This window comes from Cardiocondyla obscurior, linkage group LG12, assembly GCF_019399895.1.
Source record: "Cardiocondyla obscurior isolate alpha-2009 linkage group LG12, Cobs3.1, whole genome shotgun sequence".
Classification (NCBI taxonomy): Eukaryota; Metazoa; Arthropoda; class Insecta; order Hymenoptera; family Formicidae; genus Cardiocondyla; species Cardiocondyla obscurior.
In genome coordinates this window covers 2,204,596-2,217,533 of record NC_091875.1, presented here as the reverse complement: position 1 = coordinate 2,217,533, position 12,938 = coordinate 2,204,596, and the positions used below count along the sequence as shown (strand labels likewise).

Genomic DNA, 12,938 nt, shown 5'->3' with positions numbered 1-12,938 from the left:
ATCCTTTTCGCGATGGACGTGAGAGTATTGGTCAAAGTAAAGTAATGTGGTTGGAACGTGTGTCGTCCGCAGTCTCTGCTCTCTCTCTCTTATCCTCGGAGAAGAAGCAGCGGACGGAAGGCAGCGCACGTTGAACTGAACAGGGCTTATCGTACGAGGAAACTTCATCTTTTATTTTATTTTTTTTTTTTCCCCCAAGGTTTTATTTCTCGCAAATCTCATCGGCAATTTTTATTAAAAATTCATATCTATACATATTTCTTGAATTTCTTGAAATAATAATTTAGAGAATGGCACCTGACAAACCGAGTGAGTTCACTCGGCCGCATGAACGCCCTCTGCGGACCCTCCCTTTCCCATGTCACGTTCAACACCTTGGTGTTGCGCGATGTTTCGTTACAAGTTCCGTATCCCGCAGTATTGATGATTTCCATTTTAGGAAATCTTCTCGATTCATCTTAGCATGATCAGAAAGCCATCGAGACCGGCACTTTTGCAAACGCTCTGGAAAGGTACCAAGGCAGTCCTTATATTCGAAGCCGCTTTCCTGCTTGGATCGTACGCATTCTGGCGTCGCTTGAACACTTCGCAAGGTAAATTGCTCCGTTTCGCTTAGCCTAGTAAGACTCACCGTTCCCGGGTTGCTCCGCCTCAAGGTACATTATCTATTCTGTATCACCGAGCAATCAAGGAGCACGGTGATATCTCACCAAGGTTACCTATCAACAAGCTAAACGGCAAGATAGACATACATTTAATATGTGAGCCAACAAATTGACAAATTTTGAGATTATCTTGGTAAAAGCTGAGCCAAGTAACTTCTGATTAGGTCCTACCGTTAGCTCGAGTTAAAGTTTGAATTATATAATAACTTTTTTTATTTTTTGTCTTTATGTTCCAGAAATATTTTTATCTACTCTAAAAATTTATTCTTAATTTGGGTAAATATATAGTATAACGCCCCCACTTTGGATTTTCTTTAAATTTGGAAAATGTGTGTGTTTTAATGTCTTTTAACTTTCCTGAGGAAAATCGTCGCTCAATTTTTTTTTTTTTATAAAAAAATTTTTTAATATCGGTAAATAAAAAAATATTAAATTTATGACTAAAGATACCTCGCGTGCATTATTCTTTGCTATATGTATAAAGCAGAAAATTGTTATTTACAATGGAAAGGAAATAATAGAATAATAACGTTTCCCTATTTTATACGCGTAAAAAAAAATTTTTAATAAAATAGAAAAATTGAGCGACGATTTTTCTTCTCAGAAAAGTTAAAAGACATTAAAATAAACATATTTTTCAAATTTGAAGAAAATCTAAAGTAGGGGCGTTATACTATATATTTACCATGTAATGTAATTAGGTGAAGAGCAACTTTCTATAGAATTTTTTATATTGGTTTGATCAAATTAGTTGTTAGTAATATATATGTATATTCTATACATTTAGATTTCAGATATTATATGCACCAAAATTATCCAGTTATATTGGAAAGTTACTACGTTATTGGAGAAAAATTATCCGGCAACAATAATCTAAGGATGTTTGATTATAAAATTTGGATGGAAGAAAGCGACGAGCATTAAGTATTCATGGCGTTTGCGAAGTTGCTCGTGCTATCGACAGTTTTAGGTGGTGGAATAGGATACATTCTGTTTCAATTTACTGCAGCTAACGAATCAGAACTCATAAAGGTAATAATAATTATTGAGCCATTAATAAATATACTTTTTTGTTGCTCTTGTGTAAATACCTAAAATAAAATTTTACTAAATTATTTCAGAATCTCCCACCATATTCGTCAAAGCCACAGAATTGTTTTAAACGATATAGAACATCTGAGAATTTGATGAACCAAGAAAAGCGAAACAATAATTTTCAGGAGTTCATGAATCGAAACGACACTGAGAAATAGCATTTATGTAGTAAAATGGACCCCACGGAATTTATAGAAGAAAGTTTGTCAGATCGTCTTACAAAAAGGGATCGGGAGCGGAAAAATGTCATCGAAAGGCGAAGAGAGGAAAGGCAATCCCTCGCCGTTGAATCTGAGCAAAGCGGTTATTTTAAAGATACTTTTTACTCATCCTACAAAAAAATTAAAGATATGCTAGACGACGCACCCAGCACCCCATCTTCGGCGCTGCCAGGGATCTTTGATAAGTCTAATAAAGAGATCCAACTACTTAAGAACTATTTATCGCAATCTAAAATGTTTTTAAAAGTTTACGATATAAGACGCGCGCAAGAAAATCTGCAGTCGTTAGAGAACCAAGCTTCTGAGTTGGAAATGAAGTTCCTGCCTAAGAAGAAGTTTGGTTTTAAAAATCGTAGAATCGTGAAGAAGCCCACTGACAAGGGACTCGACATCACGGACGGCTTGAAGGATCTCAAGATATCCGAGAGCATCGTGAACGGCTCAACCAAGCAAAACAATAAATTATCGAGCAAGTACGGAGACAGTGCCTGCATGTTATTAGGCAAGGTAAACGAACGAATGGTATTGGATGCTGAAAATGTAAATAAGAACGACATCCTACTTTCCGATTTGGTTCGCTGTACCGTACGGATATACGGTACCCCAAGCACTCTGCATATGGTCAACCTAAAGCAGTGCACTATATTAGTTGGCCCGGTGACGTCGTCCGTTTTCGTGCACGACTGCAGTGACTGTGTATTTGCTTTCGCATGCCAACAGATGCGATTACATTCGTCAACAGACTGTAACATTTATTTACACGTCACAAGTAGGGCGATCATAGAAGATTGCACGAAAATACGTGTAGCACCTTACAACTGGTCTTACGAAGATCAGACGAGTCATTTTAATCTAGCCGGCCTTGATCCAAAGATTAATAATTGGAATTCTATTGACGACTTTAATTGGCTGTCCAGCGAAAAACATTCGCCGAATTGGTCGATTCTTGAGCCAGAGCTTCGAGTGAAAACGTGGGATTAAGCAATTATTTGTAAAATAAAGAAAGAGCAATTAAAATTGACGTGGTGAACAATTTTTACTACCTGATTCTTTCTCCAAATGCCAATTCACTATCGTAAATTTAATTCCGAAATATTTAATACTTTTTCGCAAAATACAAATTTTATATACTTATAATAGTGAATAAATTTACTATTTGTGAAATTTTCAGATTGCATTATTTTGTAAGTTACGCGTGAATAATTGATAAAATTTCGAATTTCTTAATAATAAAGTTCTTGCGAATTAAATCTCGCGGACAGACTGTCATACGCAATATGGCGTTAAACCTTAAGGTCTGCTTTTTATGATTGATGCGCAATTCAGTATATATTTAGTTTTCTTTCAATACTGAAGAAAAAAGAAAAATCTTTGCACTAGCTGCAAGCTCGGTTGAAAAACAAATTTAAAAATAAATACTTGAGCTGTAATCCGTAATCTAGCTGATCGCCACCATATTTATCTCTGCGACGATAACCTCGCAATGCCCAATCGACTCGCTCTTCCAGCTCATGATTATTCGTTGCTGTGCGTAATCTGTCAAAAGAGCGCAAACCCTGGGAAGCATAGCTCGTGATGTCATGTTTCGTACTACCTGAGGATCTGTGAGAATTCCTCGAGATAGCTAAATCGAGGTACGTGCCAATAAAAATTTCTACTTAAACCACAATTTCCATAGTTCTGATGTATGCGTCATTGCTCAAATAATAGGTGATAAACGAGAGATTCAGTCGAGGCGACGAAGTGTGCTTCCTTGCATTCAAGCTCACAAAGAAGACTGCGAGATATATCCGGAGGATTCAACGCAGAAAACGTAATCGAATTACTTCAGCTTATGAAGTTTTTACAAAGTGCATATTCTTAGTGTCAAATTTCTTAAAAGCACCCAGCACCATCAAATTGCAGATCAATTAATTTTATTATGGAAATAGTATAGTATAATTATTACGATCTGCATAGGGAAACGTTTGTAACTGCAACAAAGGTCAATTGTGATTTTTAAATAAGGTGTGCCTTTTCAGAAACTTAATATTCATATGTTTTTTTATAATATTACATGTTTAATTGTCAGTACCTTTGAATAGTTTTAATTATATTTGTTTAATGAAATATTTTACGATTTTTTCAGCATCATGGAGTGGCTGTTTGGCAAGCGTATTACTCCTGAGGAAATGCTCAGGAAAAATCAAAGAGCATTGAACAAGGCAATGCGAGATTTGGATCGAGAGAGAGTCAGGATGGAGCAGCAGGAGAAAAAAATTATTGCCGATATAAAGAAACTTGCAAAAGATGGTCAAATGGTAATCCAAGATTTTTGTTGATTTGTATTATTTTGTAAATGTTTTTTATATTATATTTTAAATAAATTATAGGATGCTGTAAAAATTATGGCTAAAGATCTGGTCAGGACAAGGCGTTATGTCAAAAAGTTTATGTTAATGAAAGCAAATATTCAAGCAGTATCGTTAAAAATACAAACTCTACGTTCTCAGAACACAATGGCACAAGCCATGAAAGGTGTGACCAAAGCGATGCAAAATATGAACAAGTCAGTACATTGCCGTAATTACATTTTTTAGGACGTCTTAATACATATGCGTTCTATATTCGTACCGTGCGCGTCAGTGCGACACTGAACGTACGGATATGAAACGGATATGTATAAGCATACGATACGATCTTCTTTCTTTATCTTATAGACAATTAAATCTACCACAAATACAAAAAATATTACAAGAGTTCGAGAAGCAGTCGGAAATAATGGACATGAAGGAGGAAATCATGAACGACGCGATAGACGATGCGATGGAGGATGAGGGAGATGAGGAAGAAAGGTATTGAGAATTTTTTATGCATAAACGTAGATCCTATAAATTACCACATAATTAATAATTTTTTTAACCATAGATTTTCAATACTTTAGACAAAATTGATCATAAAGTGTATGCTTTTTTTACTTATACATCGATTAACATTTTCCCTTTTTTTTTTTTTTTTTTACAGTGATGCTGTGGTTGCCCAAGTGTTGGACGAGCTAGGTTTACAGCTGACAGATCAACTTTCCGGATTGCCACAAGCGTCAGGATCGTTAAGTGTAGCCGGTTCTAAACAGCCGGTTGCCGCTGCAGCAGGTAACGAAGATGGAAGCAATTTGGCGGACGCCGACGCGGATTTACAGGCCAGACTCGAGAATTTGCGGCGCGAATAAATTAAGATTTTAAATATTAGGTAGATAATGTATAAAAAATGTATAAAGAATTGGCTTTATAGAGCGAAGTGGGACAACTTTGAAAAGGAGTCGGTTCCTACCACAAACGCTTGTATACTTAATGTATATGAATTTGAAAGAATTTTGTCTACGTACAATTTTCTTGGGAAAACAATCTTTATATTTTCTATGCACGTTAAATTTTATAATTGCTTCTATACAGAACGTTTTCTGTAAATGCCTAAGTTCGTAATACAATATATATAAATATATATATATGAATAAAATGTACAATAAACAATGATAGAAACATATTTTCTCTTTTCAAATCACGTTACTTTAAATTATCTATTTATTTCTATCTTCAATTAAAATTTATCCAATTAGTCATTGAAACATACTTTTATTAAATTTTTTTCGACGACTAATCGGACAAATTTTTTCAAGAGAACAAAATTACGTTACTTTCTGGAAAAATAAGTATTCTAAATGTTAAAAAAAAAAAAAAAACAAGATTAATACTTTACACGTTGCATTTTTATATTTTACATAATTTGCATATCTGTTATTTGACCCAGTAGGGATGGAAAATCAGGTCGATAAGCTAGTAGACTATTGCTATGACCCAGCGAATTATTGCATGTCAATGTGTATATGCGTATATGTGTACATGCATTACGTTTGCGCACGTTTGCATCGGCCGTGACTCGACTTGTTCGCACTTGTTCGCGCGTCTTGGAACAGATTTTTGCTGATCGGCAATATTCGCGGAGCTCTCCCCGCCCGCGACGCACGCAAAGGTGGCGAATTTCGTAACATGCGGGGACCTGGGGGGAGAAGAGAAGGAAAGAGGTCCAAAAGTTACGATCGACAAACAAGTATTCAACGGGTAAAGGACTAACGGAGGAGGTCACGCACACCACCGGCAAACGACGAATCTCGGGAAGGAGTGAAGGAAAAAAAAGAAGAGAGATAACGATGTAACGTGACACCGCACTCGTAAAGATTGCCCTTCGTCTACGACCAGCTACGACAATTGTACGTGTGCTATTGTTACGTATCTACTGTTGTCGCGAGAAAAAGTGGCACGTGGCGTTGAGGTGGTTCTTTTTGATACGCGGCACTGATTAGAAAAGATAGGCTGGCTCTTTGGTGGACCGCGTTTGAAAAGGGACCTCGACGGTATTATCGTCGAGTGGAACGGCCGGAACATGACACACCATATCTTAGCAGAGAGTCGTAAAGTTCGATAAACATCGTGCTAATTCTCTTCCGGATCGCACGCAGTATGTATGCCAGGTTACTCTAGTAGGCTGCTTTGCGATTTGTAATTACACATCGTTATCACGATATTGCCACTGCGCCTATGTAATATATATGATAAAGCTATGCAGAGCGATAACCAAAATTTAACAATTATTTAAGCCTGCAGGCCTTCACCTTGTCCACCAAAATTTCTGAATAATTTCTCAATAATTTAATCGTCTCTCTGTTTTTCTAGAACATCGGCTGTTTAATTGAAAACTTCTCTGGGACAAAATGAGCCAGCTGCAGACTAATTTGATCGCTGCTGCTATTGGGGCGACTATTGGTGTAATAAGTGCAGCTAGTATTTTTATCTATCAGAAAGTTTTGGAGAAACAGCAACATGCCATGAAGAATGATCATTTAAATGAGGTTGATCGTCGCCTCACAGAGTTGCAAACAGAATTGGAGAGATTGAGGTAAATTTTTCAGCAAACTGGCAAGATTTAAAGATTTGTTTAATTTAATTCAGTGGTAAGTAATTTATATTATTTTTAGAGCACAACAGAATCAACAGAGAAAGAAAAAGAAGCTTAATCTTAAACGCGATAACGATACTACTTATGCTACAACGGACAATGATACTGATGTCGATTTTTCAACGGCGGGTGATGACGAATTTTTTGACTGTTCGGACAGCGAGAATGGTATAAGTGACATTGAAAATAGGTCAGTAAAATAATTACACATTTAACATTAATATTGTATTTTTAAATATAATTTAAAGTAACATGCAGAAGTATTGTGCATTAAACTAATGCTTGCTGAAAGATTTTTTTATCTGCACAAGTTTTGCAGGTTCCTTTTTAAAATAATTATATTTATATAAATTGGTTCATTACTTTCTTTCTTTGTCTCATCTATCCAAAATTACGACTCAAAGCTTAAACTGGAAAGATTAAATTCTTAGTGATTCAGGACAACTGAAGCCACCTGCCCTGGATTAGACTTCTCCCTTCTTGATGCACATTACCAACAGGATGGATGTGAAGAGGACAATTATGTTCAACTACGAAATCTCGTAGACACGTATCCAAATAATGTAGATATAGTATGGCGATATGCCAGAAGTTGTTACGCATATTTCAATTGCATCGCTGACCCAAGTGCTAAACAAGCCATTATTTGTGCAGGTATTTAATTGAAATAGTGTATAACATTAGCGTATAACTAATCGCGTATGTACACCGAAGATATGGCATTTTCTGCGGCGACAGCGGCTAGGGTACGTAACCCTAGGCGGCAGAAGCAAGGGATGAGAGAACGAGGAAAAAAAAAATCAGTCATCGGCAATCCGGCCGGCGCGGTATATAATACATGCGGCGCATGTGAAATTCGACGAACACGACGCTAAAGTCGCGTTCGCTAGCTGCCGTCGCCTCAGCAAATGCCATATCTGCTTTTCAGTGTACACCCTGTATGAGGTACTTAACTGTAATAATTTATTTCAGGAATTAATGCCTGTGACAAAGTTCTCGACGCACCAAACGCAGATCTGCACAAATGGTGTGCTATACTCCTAGGCAAAAACAACGATTTTTTGCCGATAGCGGAGAAAATAAAAAATGGTCACTATTTCAAAGAGCACGTAATGAAAGCCTTGGAGATACGTCCTAATGATCCTGATCTGCATTACATGCTCGGCAGATTTAGATACGAGGTGGCTAATTTAGGTTGGATAGAAAGAAAGGTATAAATTTTATCGTAGCTTGGATAATATTTGAGACGAGACGATTTTATTCACATACAATTGCTGGTTTATTATTAAGACGTGAATAGATAAGGAAATATTGTATTATTAAAATTAGATCAACTTTATAAATTAAAACCAGCCGATGTTTTAAATAAAAAGTAGATAGTAAAGTTATAAATTTTAATAAATTTTGTTTTTATTGAGTTTTAATTTTAATTTAAAAAAAATAATAATTGTTTTTGTGTAGATTGCTGCGACATTATTTTCGGAGCCGCCAAGTGCCTCGTACGAAGATGCGATCGATAGCTTTCAGAAAGCGGAGGAATTTTCAGTCAAAGTAAATCTAGAAAATAGGCTGTTTTTAAGCAAGTGTTATATAGCATTGGGTAACTACAAACTAGCTTGTCAGTTGCTGGAGAAAACTTGCGATCTGTCAGTTGTGAATGAAGATGATAAAAAAATACAAAATGATGCGCGTCAACTTCTCGCCAAATATTCGAGATATCAATAGCGGAAACATTAAATTTCATAGATCTGAAAATGTATCCATTCCATATATTATAAATATATTATTCGCGCAATGAACATAAAGGATTTGCAGCTGAATGTCAAGCAGGGAAAAAAACATATAATTCTAATTATAAGGGAAAAGGTACACAATTTTAATAGAGCTCGGAACACCTGGGTATGTGGAGGATAGATATCCTTTTTTGAGCTCTAAATATTATCTGGATAAAGTTTTATATGAAATAATAAAATGATAGCGTTTGTTTTCAAATTAAACGGATACAACGCGACGTGGGATTTTTAGGAAATAACTTTGTGATAAGATACATTTTAGTAAATTGCCATTTTATTGTACAAATATATTTAGGCCTATCGTGAATTGTTCTGTCAGTTGTATAATTAAATAAGTCTGTATAGACTTACAAATTTATGATGTTGATTTAATCTTTCTATTGTCTGTTTCTTAATAAATGATGATGCAATATTATAAGCATCTTAAACGTGTCAATAGTTATTTGATGGCAAATTTTCGTCAATAATTGTATCTCTTCTGATGTATAGAGAGTTCCTCTCTCCAACATTTCCATCTTTCTCCATTTTTTTTTTTTTTTTTATATATTGCACTAAGTATTCAGTACGTGTGAAATCTTACACACAACGAAACAATATGACTGCAGAAGGCGCATCGATCGGACACCGGGATTTAAGTGTCAAACTTAAAAAAAAAATTTTTTAATATTGTGAAATTTAAGCAATTACTACATATATTATCATCGAGAACGAGACGTGTAATATAATTGTCAGTTATAGGAGCTTCCAGTCTTTTCATCGAGATCAGCCCGTACACTCAACAGATCAATAACGGTCCGACACAGCATCCTTTACTTCTGTGGCAAAGGCTGGAGAGAGAGCAAGGGTGAAAGGGGTAGCAAAAAGAAACCCCTCTAATAGAACCAAGAGGAAGCCAGTGAAGACACAGTGTTTCGCGAGGAAACAGTCAAGATCCAATGTCCGTGAAGGGTGCTTCATTAGCACGGTGCACATGTGAAAGTGAGTTTTGCGGAGATATTTTTAATTTTTTAACATAAAAGATTTAATTTATATTTTTCTGTTTTTTCTTTTTTTAATTTTATAGATCAAATACTAAGTATAATTTTTGAAATTTTCGCAAAATTTATTTTATTGTTAAGAGTCGTTCTTGGAAAGGAAACGTTTTAATATAAAAAAAGATACAATTGAATAATTACCGATTTTGTGCAATTTTTTAATATGTGACAAATCTACATAGAAGATAAATTGATTCGCGTTTGAGTTTTCAATTTTTTCTAATGCATCTTGTAAATAAAAATGTTATTTTCAGGATATCCATTTTCAGATTGTAATGCGCGGACTTTTACGTGGTACCATATACTGTGCTCTGTGGTATGGTAGTATAGTAGCAGGCTTTTTATTTATCGCCTGTCCACTCTTACCGTTGTTATTATTCAGTCCACCGAGATTTCGAAAATGCGGAAATATCCTATTCTCGTGCTGGGAGCTTTACCCTACTGTAAATATTGCAAGCTTAATTATTTTCTCTTTGTTATTACATTATAAATCTAACGAGATTGTGAATATTTCAGGCTTTATTGAGGATGCTCGGGGTAAAGATTTACGTATCTGGGGATCATATATCTCCCCACGAATCGGCCGTGCTCGTGATGAACCACAGAACGAGGGTAGACTGGAACTTCTTATGGGCGGCGATGTACCAAGCGTGCTTGCCCAGTGTTGGACTTCATAGGCTAAAATTTATTTTGAAGGATCCTATACGACACATTCCAGGTCCAGGTAATATTCCGAACTCGATGTACGAAACGTTGATTATTTATAAAAATAACGCCCACATATATCTATACTTATAACACGTGGATTCTATAACAGGATGGATCATGCAAATGAATGGTTTCCTTTATATAACACGACGGTGGGAGGAGGATCAGAGCCGATTATCGCGTACGCTCGATTACCTGATCGCATTAGAAAGTCGCACGCAGCTTCTGATATTTCCCGAAGGCACCGATCTCACGCGGAGCAGCAGAGAAAAATCGGACACGTATGCCTTGCAGCATCACCTGCCGCTTTATACCTATACCCTCCATCCGAAGACGACCGGCTTCGCCTACCTGGTCCAGCATCTACGACGCGCAAGTTACCTCGACGCCGTATACGATCTGACGATAGCGTATCCGGATTATATACCGCAATCCGAGATCGACCTGATCAGGGGTAGGTTTCCAAGGGAGGTGCACTTCCACATAAAACGGATATCGTCCGCTGATATACCGACCTACGATTCGACCTTGAGGAGATGGCTGGAGTGTAGGTGGTCCGATAAAGAAGCGATATTAAAAGGATTCTACGAACGGAAGGCGTTCTCCACCCAGATCTGGCCGATGACGAAAACGCTGCCGTTGCGAATTGCGTTCGTATTCTGGAGCATGTTAACAGGTAAATACATTAATCTTCCGCGTTACCCACGAGAAACGATAACGAAAGGTAATCTTTTAGGAATGGCAGTGCTTCTGCTCATCGTTTCTCCAATCTTCCAGGTATGGACTTTGATTCACACTTTATTTTTTATCGGCTTGTCTGTTCTCAATACGTGTTTCAATCAGATCGAGATAGGGTGGTATTGGCGCTGGAAAAACTATTCCTTATTGAGCTAAATGTTACTTAAACGAAAATGATATTTTCGTTTTCAATGTCACGAGGAAAAAACGCAGCTCTTTGTCTCTAAGTTTTCATCAAGGATTAAAATAAGACCAGAGTCGAGTTGGGTTGCGCACTTTGACGTGTTATTATTTAATAAATTCTTTTTTTTTTTTTTAATTTATGTTTTGCCGTAATTTACTTGATTTTGTTTAATTTTTATTTTATTTTATTTTATTTTTTAACTTAATTTTGAAATGTTTCACTTATCGTTCAATCATTCTACTGAAATCTTTGAACGTCTGACTATATACGATTAGGCGCTAAAGTGCGCAACTCAATCCTACTCTGATCCGATTTTAATCCTCGATGGAAACTTAGTCTCTGTGATTATGTATATACAATCGTAACGTTAAAAAAAGGGCAAGTGTAATTTCAAGAATCTTGTGCAATATCTTTCTATTCTAAATAATTTAATATAATCATGTCGAATGATAGACATGACTACATTAAATTTGTCTTTGAGAAGTTTCCAACTGTAAAAAAATTAATTTTGCTTCGGTATTTAATATCAGAAATTCTTGAAAGTCTTGAAAAATTAAGTTGTAAAAAATGTTTAAATTTCTAAAAAAAATTGTCCTTAGAAATATGTAGCATTTACAAAAACAAAATTATATATTATAGATATTTAAAATTGCTTTTCTTAAATATAAACCAAAAAATTAGATTGAATTAATAACGTACGATATTACGATACGTGAAAGAGAGAATATATTTTCAGACCACTCGAAATTTTTTATATATTCGGGTTTTTCGAAATATTCAAGACTTTCAGAAATCTTTTTAAAAGAATACTTATGTCACATGTAATTCGTATAGTCGATAGTATGTTAGACAAAAAATTTATTTTTTTTTTCGAGTAATCTCGATAAAAAAAATGTAGATTAATTATCAAACAATTTTTGAACATAATTAAAAGTGAATTCACGTGCCAAAGTGATACAAACAGTCAAAATAGTTTTATAAGACTTTGTTCATGCGGTGAACATAGTTGTAGAAAATTATATACGGTGTATGTGTATGTACAATTAAAAAAAATATATATATACAAGAATACTTTCTTCATATAATTGTAATGTACCTGGAATTTCGTATTATCGATATAAAAAAAAAAACTTTATTATTTTGTAGTTTTAAAAAGTATAATTAAAATTAATTTCAAATTGTTATAATCTGTCTTATCTCTATATGTGTTATAGAATGACAAAAGTAAATTATTATTAAAAGATGTATAAAAATATTTCTGTGCAAATAAATGTTAATTAAATCGTGGTACAGTGATGTGAAGTATGTATGTACACTGAAAGGCAAATGCTATATCTGCCTCTTAGTGCACCCTGTCTAAAATTGTTACGTGTATTACTAATATCATAGCATACGAAATATTTGATGTAACAGCATTATCTGCGTCATGTGCAGTATTTAAGACTGTAATGCTACATGGTATATTAAATTGTACATGTATTTGAACAGAATAAATCAGTATACTCTCA

The 12,938-nt window shown here is 35.3% G+C and overlaps 4 protein-coding genes across 7 annotated transcripts; all 4 read left to right on the top strand.

The window, feature by feature from the left end:
* Nucleotides 1-1,786: 1,786 nt before the first annotated feature.
* Tbcc (Tubulin-binding cofactor C) lies at nucleotides 1,787-3,014 on the top strand. Its single transcript, XM_070663866.1, has one exon. It carries the CDS (start codon nucleotides 1,934-1,936, stop codon nucleotides 2,960-2,962), a length of 1,029 nt encoding a protein of 342 aa, XP_070519967.1. The 5' UTR covers nucleotides 1,787-1,933; the 3' UTR covers nucleotides 2,963-3,014.
* A 291-nt stretch (nucleotides 3,015-3,305) lies between these two features.
* Vps2 (vacuolar protein sorting 2) lies at nucleotides 3,306-5,503 on the top strand. Of its 2 annotated transcripts, none has more exons than XM_070663871.1 (6): nucleotides 3,306-3,615; nucleotides 3,692-3,794; nucleotides 4,110-4,281; nucleotides 4,354-4,529; nucleotides 4,681-4,815; nucleotides 4,985-5,503. In XM_070663871.1, exons 3-6 carry the CDS (start codon nucleotides 4,114-4,116, stop codon nucleotides 5,187-5,189), a joined length of 684 nt encoding a protein of 227 aa, XP_070519972.1. In that variant the 5' UTR covers nucleotides 3,306-3,615; nucleotides 3,692-3,794; nucleotides 4,110-4,113; the 3' UTR covers nucleotides 5,190-5,503. The 2 variants fall into 2 exon arrangements, with proteins under 2 accessions (XP_070519972.1, XP_070519971.1); XM_070663870.1 differs by having other exon boundaries at nucleotides 3,307-3,615; nucleotides 3,692-3,988.
* A 339-nt stretch (nucleotides 5,504-5,842) lies between these two features.
* On the top strand, nucleotides 5,843-9,202 carry LOC139106843 (regulator of microtubule dynamics protein 1). 2 transcript variants are annotated; one of them, XM_070663864.1, is made up of 6 exons: nucleotides 5,843-6,227; nucleotides 6,691-6,913; nucleotides 6,993-7,163; nucleotides 7,413-7,627; nucleotides 7,946-8,184; nucleotides 8,435-9,202. In XM_070663864.1, the coding sequence occupies exons 2-6, from the start codon at nucleotides 6,729-6,731 to the stop codon at nucleotides 8,696-8,698; spliced, it is 1,074 nt and encodes a 357-aa protein (XP_070519965.1). In that variant the 5' UTR covers nucleotides 5,843-6,227; nucleotides 6,691-6,728; the 3' UTR covers nucleotides 8,699-9,202. The 2 variants fall into 2 exon arrangements, with proteins under 2 accessions (XP_070519965.1, XP_070519964.1); XM_070663863.1 differs by having other exon boundaries at nucleotides 5,845-6,475.
* A 106-nt stretch (nucleotides 9,203-9,308) lies between these two features.
* On the top strand, nucleotides 9,309-12,938 carry LOC139106841 (lysocardiolipin acyltransferase 1). Of its 2 annotated transcripts, none has more exons than XM_070663847.1 (5): nucleotides 9,309-9,744; nucleotides 10,070-10,243; nucleotides 10,317-10,524; nucleotides 10,618-11,184; nucleotides 11,245-12,938. In XM_070663847.1, exons 2-5 carry the CDS (start codon nucleotides 10,076-10,078, stop codon nucleotides 11,400-11,402), a joined length of 1,101 nt encoding a protein of 366 aa, XP_070519948.1. In that variant the 5' UTR covers nucleotides 9,309-9,744; nucleotides 10,070-10,075; the 3' UTR covers nucleotides 11,403-12,938. The 2 variants fall into 2 exon arrangements, with proteins under 2 accessions (XP_070519948.1, XP_070519947.1); XM_070663846.1 differs by having other exon boundaries at nucleotides 10,055-10,243.